General features: G+C 44.1%; 2 protein-coding genes across 6 annotated transcripts; both read right to left on the bottom strand.

The window, feature by feature from the left end:
* Nucleotides 1-1,281: 1,281 nt before the first annotated feature.
* TYSND1 (trypsin like peroxisomal matrix peptidase 1) lies at nucleotides 1,282-8,912 on the bottom strand. 3 transcript variants are annotated; one of them, XM_054572672.1, is made up of 4 exons: nucleotides 7,648-8,912; nucleotides 5,837-5,967; nucleotides 4,599-4,784; nucleotides 1,282-2,179 (listed from the first exon to the last, which is right to left on the bottom strand). In XM_054572672.1, exons 1-4 carry the CDS (start codon nucleotides 8,811-8,813, stop codon nucleotides 1,962-1,964), a joined length of 1,701 nt encoding a protein of 566 aa, XP_054428647.1. In that variant the 5' UTR covers nucleotides 8,814-8,912; the 3' UTR covers nucleotides 1,282-1,961. The 3 variants fall into 3 exon arrangements, with proteins under 3 accessions (XP_054428647.1, XP_054428648.1, XP_054428649.1); XM_054572673.1 differs by lacking the exon at nucleotides 4,599-4,784; XM_054572674.1 differs by lacking the exons at nucleotides 4,599-4,784; nucleotides 5,837-5,967 and having other exon boundaries at nucleotides 2,095-2,179.
* A 2,774-nt stretch (nucleotides 8,913-11,686) lies between these two features.
* SAR1A (secretion associated Ras related GTPase 1A) lies at nucleotides 11,687-26,274 on the bottom strand. Of its 3 annotated transcripts, none has more exons than XM_054572669.1 (7): nucleotides 26,165-26,274; nucleotides 22,268-22,341; nucleotides 22,022-22,141; nucleotides 21,529-21,594; nucleotides 18,671-18,774; nucleotides 14,725-14,856; nucleotides 11,687-14,162 (listed from the first exon to the last, which is right to left on the bottom strand). In XM_054572669.1, the coding sequence occupies exons 2-7, from the start codon at nucleotides 22,323-22,325 to the stop codon at nucleotides 14,046-14,048; spliced, it is 597 nt and encodes a 198-aa protein (XP_054428644.1). In that variant the 5' UTR covers nucleotides 22,326-22,341; nucleotides 26,165-26,274; the 3' UTR covers nucleotides 11,687-14,045. The 3 variants fall into 3 exon arrangements, with proteins under 3 accessions (XP_054428644.1, XP_054428645.1, XP_054428646.1); XM_054572670.1 differs by having other exon boundaries at nucleotides 26,152-26,265; XM_054572671.1 differs by lacking the exon at nucleotides 26,165-26,274 and adding an exon at nucleotides 23,517-23,766.
* Nucleotides 26,275-27,841: the final 1,567 nt, after the last annotated feature.

The raw sequence follows: 27,841 nt of genomic DNA, 5'->3' as shown, positions 1-27,841 counted from the left end.
CAACCATCCTTGAACAGCTCTTTGGGGCAGAGACCTCCTGTGGCTGGACTTTGAGTCCCCAGCATCTGATGCTGACCCAGCACCTGGTTCTCTAGGAGTTCACTGATGTTTGCTTACCATAAAATTCCCTCTTACAAAGTGTACAATTCAGTGATGTGAAGGTTGTGCAACCGTCACCGTTACCTAACTCCAGGAGGTCACCCCGCTCCCTCCCTCCACCCAGCCCCTAGCAACCAGAATGATGCATTTCTAATGAATCATTCCTACCAGTAGTCTAGAAAAACAATAGCTAATATTTATTGAAAACAAACTAAGTGCTTTGGATAGCTTCTCAAATTTAATTTTCACACGGGTCCTCCAAGGTTAGTTTTATTAATCTCTATTTCACAGATTGAGCAAACTGAGGCTCATAAGCTAAGAACTTAGGCAAAGTCACACAGCTAGTAAAGCCGAGGAGCGGGGCCTTGATGCTAGTGCCAGGAAGCCCCTCAGCAGGGCATCATTCCTAAGGGGGCCGGAGGTCACTGAGCAGGGAAAAGAGTCTCAACTGTGAGTCCAGCAGGCACTGGAAATTTACTGGGCACATGCCCTGGCCCTGTGCGAGACAAAGGTAAACAGAGCGCTACAGCCCGCCCTGGGGCTTGGGAAGGTCAAGGGAGGCTTGGGGTAGCCCTGGGCCTTGGCAGATGAAGGGGATTCCAATGGGCAGAGTGCAAGGGCAGGACACTAAAAATCACAGCACAAACCTGAAGCCAGGAGGGAGGAGAGAGAGGTATGCAGTGACCCCACACCGGGCTTGGGGCATCGCATGTCAGAACTGGTAGCCCATCTCCAAACACCTACCCCAGACCACAAAAATCAGGGAAGATGTCTGTCATTCAAAATCTTGGCAACCAGAGGACACCTTGATCCACGAGAGGGAAGCGGGTCTTGGTGCAGCTCCTCGTGCACCCTCGCCGCCGCAGCCCACCCCACGCCGCTCCTCCCTTCCCACTTGACAGCGCCTGCAGTTTGGGAAGAGAACGTCAGGGCTCCTTGCCTAACAAAGGACTTTTGCCCGAATTTCCAGGGGCCGGAGGTAGTGGAAGGACCAGTTTGGCATGAGAATATCCTGTGAGATCAAACCCCACTCAGAAAGTTGGACAGAAGAGGTGTTTTTCCATGCTTCGTGCTTATTACCAATTCAGCTCTCAAAACCAAAAGGAAAAAAAAAAACAATATGGTATGTACAAGGATAGAGTTCCCCCTGCAGGTCCTGTTTATTCCCAAACCCCAACCGGACTCATTCTAACCACCCCCGACCCCATCTCCGCCAAGATTCCTGAGACCCATTGTATGGGCTGAAAATTAAGGCACTGCGTCAGAATGCCCCTGTAGGTCAATGACACCTGACATATGAAGACCCGGGAGTCCTGACTTCCGAGCACTCTGCCTCCCTATAGATCTGGCAGAACAGGGAGATTCCTTTCCCTTGTCTCCAGTCTTCAGAGCCGGGTTTCTCTGCCCAGGTTTTCTGAGGAAGCGCCAGTGCTCCATCAGCCTGCTGATTCTGACAGAGAGCAGGGAGGAGCCAAGGCCCCAGGGAAGCAACTGCTCCAGTGGCCAGCGGCCAGCGGGAGACAGGGAATGGACTCGAAACCAGGGCTGGGCCTGCCTTCCCACCAACTGCCAGGACCAGGTCTGTTGTGCAGTTGTGCTGGGCTCCCCAGCTGGGGAGAAACAGAGCTGAGTTAGTGCTGGGGACAGAGAGGTGGGGGTTGAAAAAAGCACCCCCAAGACGGGCTACCGGCTTGGAGACCCACGGGGCTGAAGTTTGATCCAGACTCCGGGCGGAACAAGGCAGGCGGTGATGGGAGGCTGCCCAGCTGGGGCGTGCCGGGTCAGGGTCCTGAGGCTGCTGTCCCCTTGGCCCTTCCCATGGCATTAAATGGTCGCTCTTCTCTCCCGCGGGTGACACAGGCTCAGAGCTTGCTCCGCAGGGCCTCTGTCAGGGGCCGCTGCAGCCGCCATACCACCCTCACTGGCTCAGCGACGTGGTCCAGCTCTCGGAGGCCGCTCAGGTCGCCCGTCTGGCTGTACTGCTGCAGGGCCGGCTGGAGCACGGTGATGGGAATGCTGAAGTTCAGGTGCGGGTAGGTGGCCCCCGTGTTATTGTCCCGGGTGTTGCTGGCGACAATGCCTGTTGAGGAGTCAGAGAGGAAAAGGGGCTGTGAGCCAGGACACAGAGAGAGAGATGGATGGGAAGGGAGGCCCATTGCCCATCTTGGAGACCTATGCCTATTGGGGGCTTGAAGGCCCCTCACAGTGACAGATGCCATGCTTTCTTTCACAGACACCAGCTCCCCAAATCCTGGTCCCCCTTCCTGCCTTAACTTTCTCAACATGATCAGTATCTAACACACTGTATTTCACTTACTTTGTTACCTTTCTCTCCCACTAGTGTCAGCTCCGCAAGAGCAGGACTTTTGTGTTTTGTTCTTGCAGCCTCCCCAGACCTAGAACAGCGCCCAGCACGGAGGCCTTCGTATATACTTGCTGAGTGGATGAATAAAGGAACCAAACCCACCGACACATTTTGTTTGGCCTGCTTACTGTGCATGTGTGTGGGCACGTGTACGCATTTATTTTTTCAGGCGATTTTAGACTTACAGAAGCCTTGCCAAAATAGTACGGAGTTCCTGCATAGCCTCCTTCACCCAGCTTTCCCTTCCGCTAACATCTTATGTCCCCATAAAACATTGATCTAAACCAACAAATTAACCAATGCTACTAACTAAAGCACAGAACTCACATGGATTTCACCAGTGTTTCCACTACTGCGCTTTTCTGTTCTAGGATCAATCCAGTATCCCACACAGCATTTAGTTGTCACGTCTCCTAAGTCTCCTCCAATCTGGGCCAGTTCCATAGTCTTTCTTTATCTTTCGTGGCCTTGACACTTTAAAGAGTAGAGGTCTCTTATTTTGTAGAATGTCCCTCAGTTGGGGTTTACCTGATGTCTTCTCAGGTTAAGATTAAGCTCACACATTATCAAGAACACCGCAGAAGCGATGCCTCTCGGTGCTTCCTATCAGGAGGCACATGATGTCTGTAAGAATGACCTGAGATGTTAACCTTTGATCACTTGCCTAAGGTGGTTATCTCCCAGGTTTCTCCACTGTAGACTTACTATTTTCCCCTGTGTAAAGCACTAAATATCTTATGGTTAGACAAATATCCTGTTTCTATTTAAACTCTTGCCCACTGATTTTAGCATCTATCGGTGGATTCTGTCTGCAGCAATTCTTACTGTGGTGACCCAATAGTGATTTTCTATTTCCCTCACTTCTTCTGCATTTATTAATTGGAAATCATCTGTAAGAAAGAGCTGTTGCCTGTCTCCATTTTAAAATGTATCGGGTTATTTATTTATGGCAGTGTGGACACATGGTTATTCATTCTTATCTTTGAGTTATAATCAAATCCTATTGCTATTCGTTTTGTTGCTTAAGTCATTCCAATGGGATCTCCTTCAAGTAGGTTCTTGGTTCTTTCAGTATTTGACATGTACAATCATTTCACGGTTATTCGTACTTCCTTCCTTTCCAGCACAAGGTGCTCCAGGCTCATCTTAGATTTTCCCAGACCCTGTCCGGGTATCACCCAGTTCCCAGCTCCTTTTGTTAGAGACTGGCTCTTAGAAAAGAAGACCTGGTTTCTTGGTGTGTTCATTGCAATGGGTATCACAGCAGACAGAGCTGGAATATATATATTAACTTGTGCATACATACACATATATATTTATTTCTGTATGCACTTATCTGTATGAATTTTTTTAAAGGCATGGTTGGTTGACTTTATTAGTACACTACGATTAAAGAAATAAGTAAATCTATTGTATCCAGCAAGAGCAAGACCTCTTGCTACGGGAGAAAGCGATCAGAAATAAGAGAAGGGAAGCACGCATGACCCCTCTGTGGGCTGGACCACAGCTGGGCAGTGGAGGTGTCCATACGGGTTCATGTTGGCTGTTTTTTTTTAATAGACCTTTTTTAAAACAAACCAAAAAACCCTGAATTAGTTACCAAAATCTAAAAATTGAAAGATGTCACCATATATTTATTTTTTGAAAAAAGAGGGTTCACAGCTTCCTGTGAAAAACTGGCGATGGGCCAATGTTAGCTCATATCCCTTCATAATATGGCAACAATGTATTGGAGCTGAGTGGTGCTCACCCCAGTTCACCTTGACTCTCCACTCCATGTTGTCTTCACTCATTCATTCCCTTTACCTGCCCAGCCTCTGTGAGCTTTGGAGTTTGTGACCCTTGGACTAACCCAACTCCCGAGTTTCACGGATTGAATGAGATCCAATGATTTGCCTAATATCACACTGTAGCTTAGTGGCAGAGAAGGAACCAGAACCCAGACATCTTCCCTTGCAGCTCAGCGTCTGCCTCCTTTCATCCTCAGAAGCAGAATGGCCTGAATACCTTGGCTAACTACTTCCTGAGCATAATGGCACCATCTTCCCAGACAGGGGGTGGACATCCAGCACTCACTAGACGGGGCTGAGGCTCTGGCCAGGAAAGGCTGGGAGAGGGCCAAGAAGCTGCTTACCCAGGAGGTTCCCTGAGCAGGTAGAGAAGAGGGGTCCCCCACTGGAGCCACCATGCACAGCACATGTGCTCTGCAGCATCACTGGAGTGTCTTCCACCTGCACCACAGCTGACAGGATGCCCGAGGTCACCGAGGGCCCGCAAGCCTGGCCAAAAACGCCAAAGCCCACCACGCTGACAGCCTCGCCTGACAGAGAGGGAAGAAGGATGAAGCTGCAAGGCCGCCTCCTCTGTCTGCAGGACTATCCTCCCCAATCTCATTCCTGCCCTCTCCGAAGTTCCCGACACGCTGCCCTTCGAGGTCTTCTGCTCCGATACTCCTGCCTTCAGAGAGCCTTCCCTAGGTCCCCACAGGAAGAGGCTGGGACCGCCACTGAGCTGCCAGCACTGCACCTGCTCAGCCACTTCTCAATGCCAGGCTGTTCCTCAGCCCTCTGTCCCCTGCTAGAGGGGGCAGTCACTTTTTGGTGTACATAGAACCTAGTTAGTTGTTCAATAAATGTTTGTAGAATTAACATCCATCTGCTCCTGGGACTAAGAAGTCTCTTGGTGAAAAAATGGTGATGATGATTACAAAACCTTCCTTTACCAAGTGTTTGACTACACAGGGCGGGGAGCTGAGTGCTTTCCAGACAACATGTCACCCAGGCCTCACAACACCCAGGAGTGGGACACTATCTCCAGTTACGGATGTGGAAACTGAGCCAGAGAACATTGAGTTGCCGGTCCCAGGACACAGGACTAGTAAGTGGCAGCAGAGATGCCAGTTCAGAGAGCGCGTGCTCTTTGTAGTTATATCACACTGCATGCACAAAGTGAGACCTCTGCGACTTTTGTGGCAGCATCACAAAGCCTTTTACTCGTATCAGGCCACTGTAGCCTTGAAAGAGCAACATTTGATGAGCCTGCGGCGGTGAGGAGCCTCCAAGTCTCCGCGCCTCCATGCTACACTGCCACAGGAAACAGGCGCGCCTTATCCATAGCTGGGGATAAGCATGTCTCTCAGCATGTTGGGCATGCTGGGCACAAGAAGGGAAGCCTCCAAGAGCATCTCTGGCCAAAGCACGGTTCATAGGATGATTTCATGCCAGCCTGATGCCACCCTGACTTACTAGTCCAGCAGGAGTGGGGAGGGAGTTGCCCTGGGGGCTGGCTCCCTGATGTGCAGGGTTCGAATGTCCAACAGTGACTCTCCTCCCACAGGTCCACCCCAGATCAGAGGGCCCCTCTGTCCTTTACCTTCGTGAAAATGCTCAGTGGGCACAGGCATGTGGACACCCTCTAGTTCCTTCTCCAGGCTCACCACTGCTATGTCATACGGAGATGTCTCCTGAGTGGCAAACACCACATGTCCCCAGATCTTGGCACTCCTGGGAGCAAGGGAAAGGAAATGACAGGCTAGATTCCTGACCCTTTAGCACTGGGAGGAAGCAAGGGGATGAGTGACAGTAACCGTCATGGATTTGGGAGTCAAAAGACCTGGGATCTGGTGTCAGTCCTGAGATGGACCGTGCCAGCAACTCCAGGCACATCATTTAACGCAGTCTTTCCAAACGCGATTGACCAATTGCAAAGTTTTGTGCACGTCACCATGATCATAAACACCTGACACCTAGTGAGCACTGTGGGTCAGATCCAGTGTTAAGGCTCTATGAACATCATTCATTCAGTCCTCACAGCATTCCTATGAACTAGACAATGACATTATCTCCACTTTGGATAGTGTATTTGAGACCCAGAGAGGTGATATAACTTGCCCGAGGTCACACAGTAAGTGATAGGAGCCAGAGCAAACATGCCCAGCATTTTCCTTCACAGCTTCATTTGATATGGACAATCCTGTCAATTGGTGGGTCAGGCATGATATGATTTCACCCCTCTGGGTCCTTGTTTACAGAAATGTGGCCCTGTAGCACTTACTATGTGCCAGGCATTGTTTCAAGACTTTACATGTCAACTCAAGGCAAGGCAGCTTAGAAAGGTTAAGTGATTTGCCCAAGACCACATAGGGGCTTCCTGCTACACACTCTGTAGGGGTAGCTGCCAGCAGACCTCGTGGTTTCCTTAGGACCAAGAGTGGGGTGCGGGGCGAGGTATTTGGGACCACACAGACATCACAATACTCATCAATCATGGCTGTCCTGTCAGCCACCAGAAGGTACCTCTATGGCAAAGCCAGGCTGGGTTAACCTCAGAAATTCAGAAGGATTTTGAAAGACCTGAGCTGCAAGCCTGTGCTGAGCCAGGTACAGAAGAACATCAGGTATTAACACCAAGGTGCTATCCTGCTGTTTTGTTTTGGCCTAAGTTAAGCATCTGAAACTACAGAGGAAATAGAGCATGTACTAGAAAATCAACCAATAAGCCAAGGTCACTGACCCATGTCAGAGCAAGCAGAATTCAAGACTGCTTTTCCCTGAAGAGAGGGAACAAATGACAGTCTAAAGTCCCAACATGGTTGCCCACCAGGATCACCCAGATTGTTCAAAATCTGCCTGGGCCCCACTCCCATATTCTAATTACGTGGAACCCCACATCTGTAATTTTGATCCAGATGGGAAGCTCTGGTTAAGATCTGCAAGATTAGATGAACAGGCCCAACTCATTATCCAGGGAAAACAGCATCCTGGGCCCCTGGGACTTCACTACTACTATCAGGGGAATGGGGGGCAGGGCTAGGAAGTCTCTATTCAAAGGGCCTAGAGATGGGTGGGTTCAGGGGTATGAGACAGAGAAATTGCCCGCTAGACGGAGATCAGGCTGGGAAAAGAGGTCAAAGATGCCCAGGCAGGAATGCAGGCGCGGCCCATAATTCCCAAATCCAGAGTTGTTTGTTATCTTGCCCAAGCCCCATTCGGTCCCTCCCAAGAGGCCCAGCATCTCCTACACCGGGGTTCTGGGTATCAAGGATGTGAGGGTAGGGGAGGATTTCAAATCATCAGCATGACGCTAAAAGGCCTCCATAATCCTGAGGATTAAGACGTGAGACGTAAAACCCAGACGTTAGACCTGGTGAGGGGGTACAGTGGGAGCACCATTGCGGGTCTTACTTAGGCATGGTGGGGCGCACCAGGACTCTGGCCATCTCGCGGGGTGCCACATGCCGGCAGGTCACCATGAGGCGGGGCGCCACGACCACTCCAGAGCCCCAGACGGTGCCACACTCCACCAGCACGGCTGCGGCTGCCCACGGAGGCCCGGGGTCTTGGAGGGGCAGACCCCAAGGGGCGCCCACTTCGGGGGGCAGGAGAGCGGCCAATGAAGCCGTGCTGGGACGCAGGCAGCGGAGCGCGACACGGGCGGCACGGAGTAGAGGTGCGGCAGCGCAAAGCAGTGTGAGGCCCACCCACTCGCGGGCCTTCCAGCAGAGGGGTGCCGCCACCAGCGCCACCAGTGCCCCCGCGTGTCGCACTGTGAACACGCCGCCACCCTCACTGCCAGGCAGGCAGCGCGCATCGGTGAGCAGTAGCGGGCCTGCCGCGTTGCTAAGGACGCCGTGGCTGAGCGTATTAAGAAAGATGTCCGGGCAGAAGGACCCGAACGGGGAGCCACAGGCCAGCAGCGGCGAGCCCTTGGGAACGGTCCCGAGAGGCACCACGGCCATTGCTGGCCTGAGCTCATCCGCTTTCTCCTCTGAGCCGTGCTTCACACGCAGCAGCGCGAACCAGCCCAGCGCTCTCAGCTGATCCTCCTCCTCATCCCCCGACATTTCGTCTTCCGGCGAAGAGCTCGCAAATCGCCACTGCTCTGTCGCCTCGCTCCCGAAGAGACGAGCGAAGTGGGCCCGGAAGTCCGGGCAGCTCAGCAGCAGCAGCAGCTCGGCAGGGTGTGGAGGCTGCAGGGGTCGTCCGCGGTGCCGGGCCGGCGGGCTGGGCTCCAGACTGGCGCACCCAGGCGTGCACAACCTGGGGCGTCCCCGCTCCGTGCGGCCTGTGGGACTCAAGGCCGTTGGGCCCCACTGCACGTGCAGGCGCAGGTCGTCGCTGCAACTGTCGCCAGGCAGGAAGGTGGCACCGGCCGCAGTCAGCACCCCGCTGCCAGCCCGCAGAAAGGGGGTGAAGATGCCACCGTGGCAAAGCACCAGGCCCGGGCTTTGATTCAGGATCACCCCGCTGCAGCTCCACGAGCCAGCCTCGGGTTGCCCGGCCCGTGAGGCGCTCACCACGCAGCCCGCCTGCTCGGCTACCCTCATGGCAGGACCCCACTGTCGGCCCATGCCTCGGGACGGTGTGGCTGGGCTTCGCGGAGAACCCGAGAGCGAGCTAGAACCTCAACCTACACCTGCGAGCCCCCTCTGCGAGCCCCTCAAAGCGCCACCCAGAGCTGGAAGCAAGAGGTGCAGTCACTGATTACGCTCTTCCTCATCCGGCCCAATTGGCTAAACCCAACTGGCCCGATTGGCTGGACCTGGAGCCAAGTCCCGATTGGCTGCTTAGGCTGACCCTCTCCTTTCCCCGCCCCTGTTGGTCACGCCACCTGTGCGCCACCTGTGCGTAGTAGAGGGCGCAGCAGTCCCCTAGGATGAGCCCAAGGAGAGTAACTGGCTCGCTGCTCTGCGGGGAAATTGGGAGGACGGGCAGAGGGCGGATCCCTCCGAGCCTCAGTCTCGTCTCTTCTTTGGGCTGCAGGGAATAGAAATAAGTGCCGACGTGGCTAGACTTGCCTGGGCCATGACAGCATCTGTCAGGATCTGCCTAGGTCTAGGCAATATTCAACCTCTGATGGGATAATACAGCCAAGAAATCCTTGGCCATTTCAATCTTTTTAAAATGTGTTAACTGACAATCCACGTGGAGGTCACAATTACACCTCGGGTCTTTTAATGCCAAAGCACAAAACGACAAATCCCATGGATTTGGATTTGCTCCTAATAAAATTGCCTTTTAAAAAAGTACTATGACAGTGTTTGAAATAAAAAATTTTAATTATACAAGCCTGTATTTTGCATTATGCACATTTTACACAATGACCCTCCCCCTCGGATTTATGTAGGTCAGGGGCAAAACGCTTTTTCTTTTCAAAAAGCCAGAGTGTAGTGTAGTTTTTACAGGCCATACATTGTCATACATACTCATATCTGCTGTCGTAGCACACAAAGGCCAAAGGAAGGGGGTGGCTGTGTTCTAACAAAACTTTACGGACACTAAAATTTGAATTTCATATAATTTTTATGTCACAAAATAACATTGTTTTTTCCTCATAGGCCATAAACAGCAAATCTGGTTTAGCCCAGGAGCTATAGTGTGCCATCCACGATGTAAGCAAACAGGAAACATCCCCACTTTTCCAAAGAATTATCCGAGTATGGAAGAGCATGACTGTTTTGAGGGGCTTCAGGATATCCCCACAGCAGTCACGAGCTAGACATTCACCACCATATCACTAAAATACGCATTTTAATAAGGCTACTTTAGTACCTATTTGTCAGCATCAATGAATAATATTCCACTACTAAAACAATACATTTCTGCCTCAATTTTTGGATAAAACTAATGCTGGCTGGTTGATCCGCAGCACAACAGAGGGTAACGCTCTGTATTCCCAGTACCAAACTTGTTTGAGAAAGGGAAACAATAACCCATTTTAGTATGAGGCAGGAAAGAAATTAGCAGTCTTCCCATAGCAAGCGCTGCTTTTGTCTGTTTTGGATCTGTGACGCAGATGGCTTGAGCACAGTAAACGCACTCAATTATTCCAACTACCTAGCAATTAAGAGTTTCTTTCTCTCGAGTCGTGATTCTCCCTTAGTGCCGCTCAAGCCTCCAGCATGTTTTATGTCAAGGTTTTTTTTGTTTATGGCACATTACACTGTTAAGTCCCAAGTCACAGCCAAAGAGCCAAGGTGGGATCCCTTTGAGTACTGGGCTCATTGACTCAGCCTTTCTCACGTTCCAGTCCAATTCAAGTAACACAAATGCATTATGAACATAGAACCCAAGGCCTCCTTTCATAGTAACATGGACATTGGTTTCAATCACAGGATGTCTCCAATAATTTTAAGTCAAAAAGAAACTATTGCATTTTGCTTCCCATTCTTTTAGGTTGGTCAAACAGTTCATTTAGTTTTTTCTGTACGATGGCTCTAGTAGTGCTTAGTTGTCTTTAACGTTATTCAAAACGATTTTTGTAAGATTATATTGTGACAGCTGTCATGTCAGCATGCATTTTTAAAAAAACATCAAAATTGGTGAAATTTTGTGCAGCCATTTTAATACTGAAGATCGGAGAAGATACGTAACATTTTCAGCATATTATGTTTTATTATCTCAAGAAGGGTAAAAACAAAACTGAAATGCAAAAATGATTTGTGCAGTATATGGTATGGTGCTGTGACTGATCAAACATGTCAAAAGTGGTTTGCGAAGTTTTTTTGTACTACTGACATTTTGGCCAAAGCTCAGTAGATAAATTCTTTGCTGTGGGGATGTCGTTTGAATTGAAAGATGTTTAGCATTCTCCCTGGCCCTTACCCACTAGAAGCCAATAGTGCACATACTCAAAATACCCAAATCAATAAAGTTACTGGTGAAAATGAAAAATTTGTCTACAGAAAAAAAAAACTAAAGAGACTTTTTGGCCAACCCAATATTTGTCCTGGTACTTTAGTTTAATCGCATTTGGGATTTTCTAAAAGCAGGTCTTCCTACAAGCCCACTAAATGCACAAGCACAGTTTCCATTCCTTCTCCCATTTTGCCAAATGTAGTATTCAACTGGCTCTCCCCAATTTTGTAGAAAATGATGAAATACAGCTAAATTGAATCCAGTCTTTGCTAGCGTATTAATACAAGACTTTGTTCAAAACACTGCCCTGTCTATCCCATCGCAGAGATGACTACCAATCCTGGGACCAGAGCATGTTCCAAGGCTCTCAAACAGTACTAAGTGTATTACTTCTAGTAGAATGTGTAAATTGGCTTAGCCTTTTGTTTTTTCCCGGTAGCAAGATTTAACTGTCTCACATCCATTGTACGTATTTCTTTCCATAAGTAGGAAAAATTTTGCTTTCCCCAGCACAACAAATGTCGTGATGTGTTTAAACTGAGAACAAACCAATGCAAAAAAAAAATAAAGGAGTTAAGACAGCAACTTTCTTTTAACTTTTTATTAAAATGCTTAGGCTACACACTGACTTTCTTTTGTAAATGACTGTTTACTCTTCCTGAAATAGGACATATATGCACTCTGATAAAACAGAATGAAAAGTCTCAATTCATGGGAGTTCCTGTACAAAGCTCTGAACCTCACTGTTAAGAGCCAAGCTCCTCACCGCAGTTTCTTTCTGCTCTGTTATTATAGGAACAGTGTTTTCTGTGGGGCAAGAAATAGACTAGTGCTATTTGACTACTTGACATTTCAATCCCCTCTTTCTCCAGTGGCCAAAATAAACCACTTTCACAAAGAGCTACTCTGCGTAGAATTCATAGGTTTCTAGCTTGCTACAAAGTGATTAGAGGGAAAGGGAAAAGAAGAAAAATGAGAAAACTAACACTGAAGCAATCATACTTCCTGTGTCTCTGGATAGAGAAGTATGGGTTACCTTTAGCCAAAGTCAATTGAAGGTATGCAAGTTAACTAATTCACGGTGAGATAGACTTGCTCACTTAAGGCTTTAACCCCTTTCCAAACCAACAACTATCTTAATCCAGCTGTGCTTGCTCATAAATGAAAGTCATGCTCATTTCAGACTTATACTCCACTGAGCTCTGCATTTGGTACATAGCAGTGAAAAAATACGCTTGCCTACTAGTACTGAAGATGTTGTTAACAATGAGAAATCCAGCTAAAGAACAATACTCTCTCACTCCAAAAATATGTTATGCACACTTTCCCTTCCCTCACATTTTAAGCAAGAATCCACTGAATTCAATCCTCTACAAATAAGCACCATCATCACAATTTTCAATTTTGAGGAAATTACCTCTGATTTGTCATTAAAGGAAAAGTGAACAAAGACATCCTCCCACCTTAAGACCACCTCTGATCCTATCACCGTTTACTGCAAGGGTAGAAAATCAGTTAAGATCATGAAAATCCAATTTCACATATGGCATTAAGAAAATGGAAAGTTACAAAAATAATCCTCATCACACTACCGGAGGGGACATGGTGGCTTCTGTACTGTTTACTGATAGGTAAGTGATGCTGGCTCAACAGCAAGAGCGCTACACGAAGTTCTTGGATTAGAGTTTCCCCAGCTTAATTCTGGAATGGAGAAAGAAAATTTCATACAAAAAAAGTCTGTAAAAGCTACAGATGTTAACTTTTAAACACCAAAAAAAATTAATAACTGACAAAAAAAAAGAAAAAAGCAAGCAAGCTGAAGACCAGTCCAATAAAGAGACCAAATTCTGCAACTGGAAAATTTAAAGTCTACTGAGTAAATCTTTCCCAGATTCAACCAAATTCTACAATACCACATTTTTAAGTTCTCAAATCACAGAATTAAGAGCTTAAGAGCCTATAAGCTGTTAACTTTATCCTATATGACTCTCCTATTCAGAAACTGCCCCCCCCTCCCTAAAATCTGTGCAAAAGTAACTGACACACCTCACTGTATGACAACAAAGGAGATGCCCTCAACTCTTTCATGGGGCGAAAGTCACTTTTTATAACTGATAACGGAAAAGGTGCTACAAAGAGAAATAAAATTTCCAACAGTTAATTAAAAGCAAAGACTGGCTGAAATTTGTTAATTTTTAAGTAATAATAATAACCCACTCTATAATTAACTCTTCCGCAGTCAACGACCTGCTATCCACTCCATGATGAGGAATAACCCTAGCTCGCCACAGTGGGAACCGGCTGCAACTGCACGGCCAGGGTTCTGCCCTTTCCTAGTTCTCTGTGCACAAGGTGCTGCCACCTACTCCAAGGCAGTTAGACAGACAGGGGCGCTTTCTCTCACTGACCTGCTAACTCAACAGAACGAGGTTCACTTGACGGAGCTCTGGCCACCAACATGTATCTGTGCATAATTTTATGAAGTATCTATATGCCACTCACTAGATTAAAAAAAAAAATGGAATAGAAAACTCTGGACCAAGTAAGTTACAAACTCAAAAAGTTAGAAGGGAAACCAATTACATTAACAACACTTTCTTTAAAAAATAGAATCACTTTCTTTTGAAATCAACCACAGTGGTGAGACGTGTTTTTCTTTTCAGGTGTCCCATGATGGCACACAGCTGTACCCGGCAAATCCTGCCAGCTTCCAAGTCCCGGGATGCTGACCTGCACCAGTGCGTGGGGCAGCGTTGCCTCCCGACAGTGTGGAGAAGAGCACATGTCACCACTGGGCGATGAGAGAGCTGACAGAGACTCTTGGCTTCTCAACGCCAGACATGGTTGTGGAGAGCTTTCCTTGTTCTATTAGAAAAGTTCATGAGGAAGCTGTGAATAGGATCAGTCCAGAGAAGTAAAACTCTTTTATTTTCACTGTCCAAACATCAGTCAATGTACTGGGAGAGCCAGCGGAAGCCCTCACCATAGCCTTGCCTCTTGAGCACACTGCACATGAACACTTCCATGGGGCGAGCATTCAGTTCCTTCAGAGTCACATTTCCCTAAGAGAGACAAAAACCAAGAAAAGCTGTTAACACTTTCATGAGGGAAAAGTATGAAAGGGTGATCACAAAGATCATTTTATTCATTTCTCAAAAGCAAATCTAAGCAGGGACTGATTACAAAAATGTGGTCAAGGCAATACAGATGACTTCCCCAGGGCGTCATACTTACGGGATAGAGTAAGCAGCACAGTCCTATTCCCAGCCTCTCTCTCTATGAAGAGCATTTGCTTTGAACACATCAACATTCACTGGCCAACTAATCCAGGAAGCCAAGAAAAAGGCCATGGGGACTCAAGAACCAGCATCGTCTTTGATGGACACAAGAAGTCTGGGACTTTTTAGGACATTCAGAAATACATGCTATTAACAGATTACACTGAAGAAATTAAGAATTCATGGGTGTATAACACTCATGAAGAACAGGGGAAACTAAACAAATTAAAGGAAGCATTTCTGGAAAGAGATAACCAATAGGCAACACTAAGGAACCATGTAAAAAAGTTGTTTTAAAACGTATGAATTCCCTTCATTCTATGTCCCCTGAAGATTTTTCTCTTACCTTTCCTGTGGTCTGTCCATAAAGTCCAAAAATTTCACGGAGTCTTTCTTCACTGATTGCATCTGATCTGTCAATTTTGTTACCCAAGATAAGGATTGGCACATTGGATATTGTTTCGTCAGTCATTAAAGCCTGAAGACAAGATTTAAAAAAAAAAAGCAAGAAATCTATAAAATCCCACCAGATAATGAAAATCACTTTGACTTTCACTCGTCTATAAGGTTATCAAATGTAAAGTGAAAATCTAATCATCTCTATACCTGACTTATTAACTCAAAGTTTAATCCTGAAATTATATATAACATTCTTAATACTAGATAAAAAGCCCGTAAATACACCTTTACATTAGGCAAAAATCCCCCAGTGGCCTCAAAATGATGGCAACTGAAGGCTGTGTCTATTCTACAAGGCAGCAAAACTGGCCCAAATTTACTTTTGAACTAAGTCACTCAGTTATAGAACATTCTCAGGCTATCCACTGCACACAGTCCTAGAAACATGAATGTTTGGGCTACAGAGTCTCAAAAATGACTAAGGGAACTCCTCAAGTATTCACTGAGTGCCCAATGTGTGCAAAATGCTACCTCATGTACTAACAGGGATATAGAAGTAAGGGCAAAACACACCCCTAGCTCAAGAAATCCTCACTCTATGTTCAAACATCTATCAACAAAGCAAGGCATGTGGATGATTAAGTGTCGCAATGAACTGGGACAAAATATATATACTAAAAGGCAATCGGAGGAATAAAATGTCAATGTGGGCTTGAGGAAAGTCTTAGCAAAGATGCAGAACCAAAACTGAGCTCTGAAGGAGGGACAGGATTTGGATAGACAGAAGAATATAAGCAATGGCTTTACAGTAGGAAAAGAATTCAGGAAGCTGCATGGAGCATCACCTGGCTGGGTTAACGCATCTATGTTGACATGCAGTGACCGAGTAAATGGGATAGCAAGGGATGGCCAACGTTATGGTGCCAGTTTGAGAGGTTAGCTGCAATAGACCCCCAGGACTCCAAATCCAAAAGTTAAAGAAGAGAATCTATATACCTTTAGTACAATGAATTCACAAATAGTATCTATCTGTGATGCTCAGGGAAGAGATGATGATCTAGCCTAAGGTGGCAGCATATAATGAACAGTGCAGCAGCCAATTTTGTAGTAAAGAAGCAAAGAGACTGAAGTTTTAATTAGAAGACAAACAAAAGAGGAATCAAAGCTGGCCGAGATTTCAAGTCCACATGAATCAGTTCTGATACCAATTCCAATGTGAGGGGAGGTTTCCCAGGCAACGAGCAATTCTTGGGATAGCAGCTGCCTATCCAACTCAATTCTGACACTATCTACCTGGAAAGAAACATCAAATTCCACAGGTGAAGGATCAGTCCTAGAAGACTCCCAGCTCCTCTACAGATGCCAGGAATAAGTCCGGGCTATCACCTGTATTTCTGACCAACTAGGTGTAAATCAGAGGTTCCCATAACCCCCTCCTTGGGTTTAATTTGCCAGAATGATTCACAGAACTCAGAGAACTATTACTTACTTGAGTGATGGTTTACTATAAAAGGCTCTAACTCAGGCAACAGCCAGATGAAAGAGGTGCACAGAGCAAAGTGTGAGAAAAGGACCTGAAGCATGCGCACACCCCACTCTCCCCGAATCTCCATGTGGTCACCAACCCAGAAACTCTCTGAATGCTGTCTTCTGCATTTTTATAGAGGCTTTATTACATAGTCATGATTGATTAAATCCTTGGCCACTGGTAACTGATTCAACCTCCAGCCCTGCTCTCCTCCCTGGGGGTCAGGAGATGGGGCTGAAAGTGCAACCTCTACGTGGTTGGTTCTCCTAGCAAGCAGCCCTCATCCCTTTTGTCATTAACATAACAAAAGACACCTATAGGGCTTCCCTCACTTAGGAAATTCCAGGAACTGTGTAACTGGAACCATGGATGAAAACCAACCATGTATGAGAAATAAATTTTGATCATCCAAATTACCAAATATGTCCTCCTTATAAATCGCAATATTGTCCTGGACATCTAGTGCTCACTAACAAGAAAAGCTAGGAAAAGAGAATAGAGTTGAACAAATAAAGGGAAACATGCGTCGACCATCTAAAGTTCCAGAAAATGACAAAATCAGAGTAAGGAAGTCATTCATTCATATTAACTAAGTGCCTACTATGTGTCTGATATTCTGCTAGGTATAAAACTTTCCCAAAGAAATAAGACAAGGTCCCTTCTAGTTAAATTCACAATCTGGCGGGAGAGACCTATAAAAAATAAACAACAAAGACAACAAACACTGGTAAGATGGAGAGTCTTAACAATGTGCGAGGTAATAGAAGCATTCCTAGAAGTGATCATACCTGAACTCTAAGATCTCTTAAAGGATATTTTGAAATTTACAAGCAAAAGAAGGTAGGGGGTCAGGTGAGAAAGCCAGGCAAGGATAGCCACTTCTGCACATTCACAAAAGGGTAAATTGTTCTCTGTTTGAAATGTAGTTCAAGGCAAGCAACAGAAAAGAAGTTGGAGAAATAAACAGAGGCATTCTCATGAAAGAGCTTATGTGCTATGCAGATTTATGGACTTTATCCCGAAGATTATAGAAGTCTATTAACAAATATTAAGTAAGGCAATGACAAGTGTGGCAGGGTGCTGGTGGAACCTACAGTAAGTCACAGGGATCTTGGCTGCATGTCCAGGTAGATGGTGGGGAAGATCAATAGTTCCAGTCTGGGAGAACAGAACTGGTAGGTGGAGTTGTCTAACAGGCAGCATTACGCATGAGGCTGAAGCTCAAAAGAGGCATAGACAAAAAATATCCATTTGGGAGTCACTGACATGTGGGTGGCAGATTGAGGAACAGAAGTAGCCTGGACCAGCCTAGAAGAAAGTATAGACCCTGGAGGGGTGTGGGGAGGAGACAAGATGTAAGGGCTAAGCAGAGGAAAAGATACTTATGAAAGAATCTGAGAAGTATTAGCCAGAGAGAGAAAACACCAAACCCAAGAATACAAAGAGAAGTTTAAAGAAAGAGGGAATTGCCCTGACAGTGTGGCTCAGTTGGGTGGGTGCTGTCCCACAAAGTGAAAGACTGCAAGGTCTATTCCCAGTCGGGGCAAATGCCTGGGTTGTGGGTTCAGTCCCCAGTTGGGGCGTGTACAAAACGCAACCGATCGATGTCTCTCTCTCACATTGATGTTTCTCCCTCTCTTTTCTCTCTCCCTAAAAATAAGTAAATAAGATCTTTTAAAAAAGAGAGAATGGCCACTGCCAAGGAGTCAAGTAAGGGAAGGACTACCCTGTAGGTAATTCTACATGAGACAGACTTCAAGAAACATATGTATAGATAAACTTGAGACATGTTCAAACTGCCAGGATCAAGAATGCAAAGAGATAGTTATAAATCAAAGAGAAAGAAGAGACATAGGGTGAAGCAGTAAAAATAACAAAGGTAACAGTAGAGAAATTGTCAAGCCAAGAAAATGCAATGTGGAAAATGGTGAAAACTTGAAGTGAGCCCTGATAGGATCAAACCCTGCACATAGGCAAAACTCTTAAGGTCTGGCAAGTCATTCAGTCCAAGAGTGGAAAGACACAAATGTAAAGAACACTAACCTCTTCCAAGGTTTCACCCAACCATATGTGATATGTAAAAGGGAAAGACATTAATTATGCTGAGACAACAGGCATAAACTGAGGACTGTCCTTAGCAAACTGGACATAGACTCACCCTATGATAGATATAAACAACATTAATTTATTTAAGTTCAAGCTGAGTTTCCTTAGGACACTGAAAAGCAATGTTGTAGATTTTAAAAGTTTCTTCCCTAACTAGGACCTTTATCAAATGTTAACTAGAATGATGCAGCATTGGCACCACTGAGCTGTATTCCTTAAAACAAATACAAGCCAAGGATGGAAAAAAATATAAACATACATTAAGTTCGGCTTTGGATTCCATGAGGCGTGGATGATCTGCACAGTCCACCAGAAAGACGATCCCATTAATTGCTGGGAGATAATTTTTCCAAACCCGACGTGCTGAAAAAACAAAGTTCAAAACTGCATCAATAAAAAAAATACACATTTTAAAAATAAATAACCTGGTCTATTAAATAGTTAAATCTTAGCCAGGGTTCAATAGCATTAAACTCTATATGATTTTCTAACTCCTAGCCATTATTAAGTCAGAACAGAAGGCATAAACTAATGGTCCATGAACTGAATGATTTTTTAAAACTCGAGTACTAGGGGTTTTGGCCTGCTTTTCTCGAAAACTGCAACATGTGACAGTCCCAAGCCTACCTACCTACATGCCCCTTTGGATGAAGTCTGGGCTGTTCAGTTTCAACCACTCCCCACTGTCTTACACCCAATTTCACTCACTTAGATCAGCTTCCTCACCCCTGGAGCCATTTTAGATTGTGACACCTGGATTAAAATATCATGATGCAAATTACTTGTCCATAAAACTTTAGTCCAAAGTTAGTTTCTAACTAACTGATGTATAAATGTACTGACATACTCATCCATTCGGCCCTCAGGGAGACTGAGCTGACAGGGGAAGTTCCCAAGCCAATCACCTTGGTCTCCCATATTCAATCCAGTGTGCCCTATAAATCTTATTTTTGTGTCTATGACATAAAATGTTAATGGTTTAGGAAGCAATGCTTTAAATTGTATTATAACCACTAAGCCATTCATTTCTAGTTCTTTCAATGGGATGACTAAGGAACCATCTCTACATCAAACAGTTAACGGTTAACCTCTGAAACTTTCACTTTTACTTTCTATATTTATATGCTGATTGTACTGTGAATTTGTTACAGTGAGTCCACACTACTTTTCTAAGTTAAATTTTTAAAGTTTTATACACACACACACACACACACACACGTATATAAAAGGAAATTTCCAAATGTACAGTATTTTAGTAACTTCTACATAATAGTGGCTAGGTTACTATGAAAAACTGTTTCTGTTAAGTAAATTTTCCTCACTCTAACAAAACTATGTACATAAACACATTTCCCTTCTTACTCTATCAAAACCTGAAAGCAGAATCATCACACCAAATAAGACACAATTCCTAGTTCAGGTGCCTAGAAATAGCTACTGCTCTGCATTGACCAAATGGTCTCAGTTCAGCTTATGACTGTATTTCCTCTGAACTTAAATTTGTAAGCAGTTATAAATCTTCTTGAAAGAAGCAGAGAAGACAGCATACACCCTTTCCTACCCAAATGAAAATAGTAAGATTATAGGAACTAAAAAAGAACAAGATAATCTATAATCCTCTATCAAAACATACATTGCTAATGGTTTTATATATTTTTTTGGAAATTTTTTTCTGTACAGGCATTTTATACAATCATACTACATATGATTTTGTAGCATATAAACATTAACAAAATAAAATAAATGTAATTATGCTAATGAAATGACTGACTATAAAATTATTTGGAGTGCTTCTGGCCTTTTGGCTAATATTTTTTCGCTGAATGATTAAAAGTACCAAAATTTTATTTTTTAACTAAACTTTTAAAAAGCTTTATTAGAGTCTACCTAACATAATGCTCCAATAGGAAACTTTTCAACTTACTTTAATAACAAATGAGTAAATTTGAAAGAATCTCCACTGGCTCGCTCTTCTACCTTCCCAGAATATTTATTCCCACATCTTAAATGTTTTACTCCTAAGCACAGAGTCTTGCCAAATGAAAAGCGAGTGTGTATCATATAAAGACGCCTCATTCTGTGTATCTTTAAAACACATACAAGACACTTGATGGGGATCTGGCAACCAAACAGACACAGCCTGAGAAGGCAAAATGCACTGAGAACAAGAAGCTAAAAGACAAATGCTCCAGCCCTCACTGGTGTGGCTCAGTGGATTGAGTGCCGGCCTGTGAACCAAAGGTCGCGGGGTTCCATTCCCAGTCAAGGCACATGCCAGGCCAAGTCCCCAGTAGGGGGCATGTTGAGAAGCAACCACACACTGATGTCTTTCTCTCTCTCTTTCTCCCTCCTTTCCCTTCTCTCTAAAAATAAATAAAATCTTTAAAAGAAAATGTCCCACAAACTGACCCAAAATGAATAAAGTATATAAAATATCAATTTAGATCAGAGTGATCACAAGTAGTCATTGTATTCTTTTTTACAATTTTTGAGGAGCTTGAAGTTACATACAAATAATACCTAATTTCTTATATACCTACACTCCATTGAAAAAAGGATACAAAGAGACATGGCTAAATTTAATGTGATACTATACTGGATCATCTTTAAAAAGAAAAATGCTACAAAGATTATTGGGACAACTGACCAAAAACAAACAAACAAACAAACAAACAAAAAAAAACAAAACAGGACTATACACTATAAAGTAGATAAAAATAAAACTTCCTGGGTGTGATAACTAGTAAGATTATATAAAGGAATATTGTCGTTCTTAGGAAATATGCATTAAATATTAAGGAACAGAAGAGAATGATGAACTCACAAATAGTCCAAGAAAAAAAATAGTAATATGTATTATATAAAAAGTGAGACTAATAAATCTGGACAAAAGGTATAAAGAAATAGTATTCTCTATTATTTATGAAACTTTTGAAAATTTGAAAATTAAAATAAGTGAATAAACCAACTTCATTAAATAATATTGTAATCCTAAATGCAAGCAATTTAAAAGGTAAAAATGATACACTGCTTTAAAAAAAAAAAAAAAAAAAAAGGAGTACAAAATGAACCATAAGTCAATACCATCCTTCCACTGAAGGATGAATCATTTCTTACCTTGCTCGTGCCCACCAAGATCAAAAGTTGTAAAAGTCATTCCAGCAATTGTCAGCTCTTCTGATGCTGAAAAATTATCAATAGTGAGGAAAGAAATAAACTTCTCCCTCCAAACAAGGCCCAGCTACGAATATTACAAGCCAGTACAAATGCAAAATTTAATAAAGCTTTCATCTTGTAAAGAAAATACAAGTGTGAAAACATTCTAAAATTATTTTTAAAAGCCAAGTTTTTCTCTAATTTGCTGCTACTTAGAAGTAGTTATCAGAGATGTGTCCCATTACAACACTAGTGAGAACAGAGAGTGACAAAGTTCCGGGGCTTTAGATTTATGAGTACGTGACCTGAGAGTGTACCATAGGGAATTTTTTTTCAAGTGAGTTGTCTTTTGGGATCTCAATTAGGAAAAGAACTACATCAACCGGGGATTCATCCTCCAACCTTGACACTGACGTTTAGATATCAAAAGATCACCTGGCATATTCAAACCTACTCGGATGTAATGTTGGAACATGTTGGCCCAATCTGTCATCTTTGAGCATGTGTAGAAGAGTGGTTTTGCCTGCATTATCCAAACCCAAGAATACAAGTTTTCCAGATTTCTTGTAGAGTCCTAAAAGAGAAAAAATTTTTAACATAATTTTCCTCTATATATATCAAAGGCTGCTTATATTCAAACTGTTGGAGGAAATACAGAAAGTTTGAAACCTATGATGTATTTCAAGGAAATTGGCTTTACCTAGGAACTGGAGCACACTGCTGAAGCCATTGTAGATCCACTCAAAGATGAAAGACATTATTAATGCTTACTACCTGTATAAAATATGAAAGCAGCAAACATTAGCTTTCTGAACGCTATACAGTTCTGGAGAAATTAACCCTTAATTCCCTGACCCCGATGCATGTTTACAGTCCCATGCTTTTGGGCATGGGAGAACACCCAGAAGGGAAGTCTCTGGGGTCTTTGATCTGCAGGAACTCCTGATTTTCTAACAGTTTTCAACCTACGATTCCCAGAGGACTAGGAATTGAAGCTATACTGTCCTCTTTTACTGTGTGACTCACTCCTGCAGGAAGATGCTCATTCCCATTCCCTAGATACAGCACTGCTGTCCACCCGTTAACAAGACCTCTAGGAAATCAGTCCCATCTATTATCTGTATCAAAATTTCACATCAATTCATTAAGGAGAAAATAAGAATGAAAAAAAGGCATATTAACGGGAATGAAAAGCCATAGAGCAGTTAACCCATCCTTGTAAACTGCTCTAAAAAACATAGTCAAAATTTGCCCTGCTGCATTTATCAACACTTGCTCTTTTTTTGTTTTTTTAGTCTTGTTTTCATTTTCTTTTTCCTATCTCTTCTTAAACAATATTTGTTTAGTCCCTCTTGCAGGTATGTCTCAACTTATAAGAGAGATGATATCACTATTTTGGAAAGCCATGAAGCAGTAATAACACTTTTGTAATGTGAATAATCAGGATCTAACCACTTTAAAAATACAGATTTTCTTAAAATAACAATACCCATTCAGGACATTGTGGTAGGTTCCCAGCCAGGTACATACCTTAATTAGTGCTGATATTGACATCTACTGTTTCCCATAGGCCTAGATAAAACCAAAGATGATCCAAAGCTACAGAAAGGTCTATATACATTGGCAATAAGCAAGAGGGACCTCTGAATGAAGTTAAGAGAGGAGGATCTAGAGCCAATGGTAGGTGTTAATATTTCTAAAAGGCAGCACTTTCTGGTCACACTGAACTTTTGCCTCAGTATTACAGATTTGGTACCAAAAAAACAGATCACCCATCTTCACTTCTGTCCATCATCTATGGCATCTGAACACCAGGCTTTATACTAGATGTGACCAGCTGCTTTCAAATAACTTTTCATGACATTTTGTTTTTTTGAGAAAAGTAAATAAATGTTGAGTTGTGTTACTTTTACTAGTAACTTGTAAAAGGGTCATCCATAAAAACCTACCTAGCCCTGGCTGGTGTGGCTCAGTTCGTTGGACAATCATCCCATACACTGAAAGGTCGTAGATTCGATTCCAGATCAGGGAACGTAACATACCTAGGTTGTGGGTTTGATCGCTGGTCAGGGTGCTGGTCAGGGTGCGTAGGAGAGGCAAACAAAGGATGTTCCTCTCGGTTTTTCTTTCTCCACCCCGCCCCTTCACCTATCTCTAAAATCAGTAAGCACATCCTCAGGTGAGGATTAGGGGAAGAAAAAAAAAAAAGCCTACCTATATTCTTCATTCAAAGAATGCTGAATGAAGAATAAACTGGAAAATGAAGACAATGTATGTTAATTTTCTTTTTCATCCAATTACTGTCATTTTTTTTTTTTAAATCAGGCCTGTGGCCTCACCTATAAACTTTAGAGACTACTTAAGTCTTATTCTCCATGGCTCTTAGCGTGAAGGGCAAGATGAAGGGTGGGGGTTTGAGTGAGGGTGGAGGCTGACAGAAAAAGCTTTTATAAGAAGATAAGGTTGTATTCCTTTTAGTAACATTTAAATACACTTTGGCAGAAAGAACAAATTTAGCATGTTAAATAGCAGTTTTGTCTGGAAACCTGTCCTGTACTTTAAGAAGTCCAGTGACTTGCATACACTTACAAAGTTCCTGTGCTTAACTTCCCACTAAAAGAACAATGTGCCACTCCTCTGCAATCCCCAATCATCCTTCCCTACTTTTTCCAGTCTACCACTTAGAGAAGTGCAGATGACCTTTAGAAAAGGCTGCTCCTTTAGGTCACTTCCACTCTGATAACTCCTTTAAAACCCAACACTTGCATTCATCTGCATGACCCTGGTTTGCAGGCAGCACTTTATAGACTCTGTAAAGTTTTAGCACATCATTTTGGAAGTGTTCCCAACAAGACGAATTCTCAGAAGGTGACAAGAGGAAAGCCCCATTTTAAGGAGTTTTTCATGGTCAATGAACTACTTTTATTCTCCAATTTATTTTCCCTTGACATAACCTGCTTTATTTAAAGGTCCTATAATTCTCCCCGTCAGAAAGATCTATGGAGGGTGCCTGAAAAAACCGTTCAGATGATGTTAAAGAAACAATGAAAACTCTCATTGGACACAAAGAGTTCTGTCGCATTGCTACCCTAATTTCATGGCACTTCCATCCTTGAGATCTTAAGATTTGTACCCCTTTGTTGGTAGTTTTACAGTTTATGCAGTGCCTGCACATACACCTCATTTCAAGCTCACACCAACCTTACCAGGCAGGAAGTAATGAGAATGCTCACAGTTCTCAGTTAGCTGGCTTAACAAAGACTGCTCAGCTGAGAAAGTAACAGTGCCAGAACTCAACCTTCCTCTTCTAGTGCCAAAGCCACAGCTCTTCCTATTAATATCACATAAAATTCAAATCAAAATCACAAAACTTCTTTTTAAAAATCATAAAACTTTCTTAACACACCAATTACACTCATGATAATCTTCTAAAGTTTTCTTCCTTACAATGCATCGCACATCTTGAATGGTATTTTAACAACTAGCATTCTACTTATAATATTTTCTATCTCTGATCCACTCTACCACCTCAGGGCATCTTACAACAAATTAGAGTACTCTAAAATTTAAGGGCTCTGAACAACCAACAAAAGCACTGTCAAAGTACCCAAAACTAAAATTTGCAAATTTCACGACTGATTGATTAAATAAATAAACAGGAAAAGCTGTAGGCTAACCATTAGCCAATAAAGAATCTATACATCACTTCTTACACATACTCAGAGCAAGGCAGCTGGCTTTTTGCAAAGAAACCTAATTAATTGCAGGGTATATGTCAAACGCCAGACCTATTGCAAAGTTCCATAAGCCCTCAGTCACAACCTAAACAGATGGGAGCAAAGTAAAGAAGAAAAGACAAGTCCTAGAGAGAATACTAACAAGACAATTTGGTGCCGACGCTCACAAGTGTGCTCCTGACCGCTAGGCTAGAATTGTGAAGTAAACATTAATCTATACTAAACAAACATGAAGAAATTTTCCATGAACTGAAAACACAGTGGAGATTAAAAGCGGGAAGTGGAACGAGAAAATATGGGGTTCAACCAAGGACACAGGATAACAGAACTCAAGTGGAGGAGAGGGGGCGGATGGAATCGCGGCGTGGAGCCTGGGACTAGGAGGCAGGAGAATTTGTTTCAACGCTCACACGTGCTATCTCTGGGGCCTTGTACAATTCCCTGCGCCTCGGAGAGCCCTAGTCCCCGAGTTTGTAAAACAAGGATAATCACGAAGGTCTCTCACCAGCCTCACCGAGGGCTGTAACGCAAGGCTCATTTGAGACAGAGAAGGTGAAGCCTTTTAGTAAACCAGAGCGCACAATACAGACAAGAAAACTGTTATCCCGCCAAGTAGCTGCAAGACATCCGAACGGAATGCAGATCGACCCGATACCCCAGAGGCAGGCAAGAGACTGAGCAGACCCGGACGAGTCAGCCCATCCCCGCCCAGAACCAGTCCCGCGGCCCCACAGAACCGCCTGCGTGTCACTTCCCCCACCCCCAACCCCGCCTGCGCCGGCCTTCGCCCCGAACCTTCTGTCATCCGCCCCAGCCTGTCCGACCCCGGCTCTCGCCTTTGCCGCACCTGCCCGACTTACAGCCCAACTGGCTCCTCCGGCAGCAGCAGGCGGCTTCGACCCTCCTCTGAACGCACAGCAGCCCAGCAGCACCCGGGAACGCCAGCTACTCGCCGGATATACGTAACATCCCTCCCCCGGGACTTCCGGCGCGTGCTTGCCCCCGCCCATTCGTAGCGTCACGGCGCTCTGCCACCGCGGGGCGCCCTACCAGCGACCGAGGCCGCGGAGGGGCGGGCTTCAGGCGTGACAGGGGCGCTCCGGGGCGGGTCCGACCTGGCCACACCCCCTCCCTTACGGATTGTTAGACGCGAGATACGTGGCAGTGAGGCGACCGAGAGGGTGGAGGCAGTATGCTGGGGTCTTGGCGTGGACCAAGATGCTCGGGATCGCAGCTTCAAATCCTACTGCTTTCCCAGGCGCAAGAAGATTATTGCAAGGGGCGACCGACAATTACGTAAATTCTCGGAAAGAAAACTTGACCTGAGAGCCCTTGACCTAAGGCGGATCCCTGCAAGCTTTTGCTTTAAGTCGTAATGCCCTGTGATAGCCTGTTTTTTAGAAGAACAGCTAATATTCTTTGAAAACTTATGTTCCAGACAGTGCACTGAGTACGTGGAATGCCTCATTTCATATGACCCTCGTTACGGTCCTGTGAAGCAAATACGGTTATTATCCCCAGTTTACAAATGAGAGGACCGAAGTAACCAAGCCCAGGATCACACGCTAGGGAGCGGCAAAGCAACGCGTTGACTCTACTATCTTGTCCTTCACCTGCATTTTCTCGTTTAATTGTATAAGGTAATAACTAATAATCTCATAAATCATACGTCCATTTTATCAATAAGAAAACTGAGTCAAATGGAAAGATGAATGATATTTTTTGGGTAGGAAGATTCAATATCACAAAGATCTCAATTCTCTATAAGTAAAATTATAAATGTAATATAATTCTTATAAAAGTACTAATAGGGTTAATAGTTTATATGAGTGTTTTTTAAACCACCCTATTTGTTTCTAAAATTCAAATGGAAAAATAATAACGCTAGTCAGGAAACAAGCTCTGAGAGTAGATCAAGGAGGCAGGAACTAGCACTATCAAATAGTAAAACATTATAGATTCTCAGTGATTAAAACAGTTTGGTACTAGTGCACAAAAATCCAAACAAACAAATGAAACAAAGTACAGGAATAGGCCCAAAAACATGTAGAAATAAAATTAAAGTGGCACCTGGCAACTCCAGCAATACTTAGAGGAGGCAAGCTCACCACCATCTCTAATTTCATCCTGTGGGTCTTCTACATTGATTTTGAAGCCTCCCAGATACAGAAAAGGATCAGTCCATGTTCTGAGACTTCTCACCAGCTTTGGCTAATCCAGGGGAAATTTGTCAATAGAGCTTGGAACCCCAAAGTGTATATCCTGAGACACAGGGCTGCCTCAGTACAAGACAATGTATTAGATTACTGGCCCTGATAGAAGTTTGGCTACAAGAGGAGAAGGGTTCTCAAACCCTGAGAACAGTTCGGGGTGGAGGAGTCTTGGGAGGAAGGAGGGAGCACACAGCTGGATTCTCAGGAGATCCACAAACTACTTACCAGCTAGGGAGCCTTGGGCAAGTTGACAAGTGCCCCCCACCCACAGTGTACCCACCTCTAAGACGGGTGAAAGAGGTATTGTTGTTCATGTTAGCAATT

The sequence above is a fragment of the Pteronotus mesoamericanus genome, unplaced genomic scaffold, assembly GCF_021234165.1.
Source record: "Pteronotus mesoamericanus isolate MK-2021 breed Mesoamerican mustached bat unplaced genomic scaffold, CSHL_Meso_final contig_24, whole genome shotgun sequence".
Taxonomy (NCBI): domain Eukaryota; kingdom Metazoa; phylum Chordata; class Mammalia; order Chiroptera; family Mormoopidae; genus Pteronotus; species Pteronotus mesoamericanus.
This window is presented reverse-complemented; position numbering and strand designations above follow the sequence as displayed.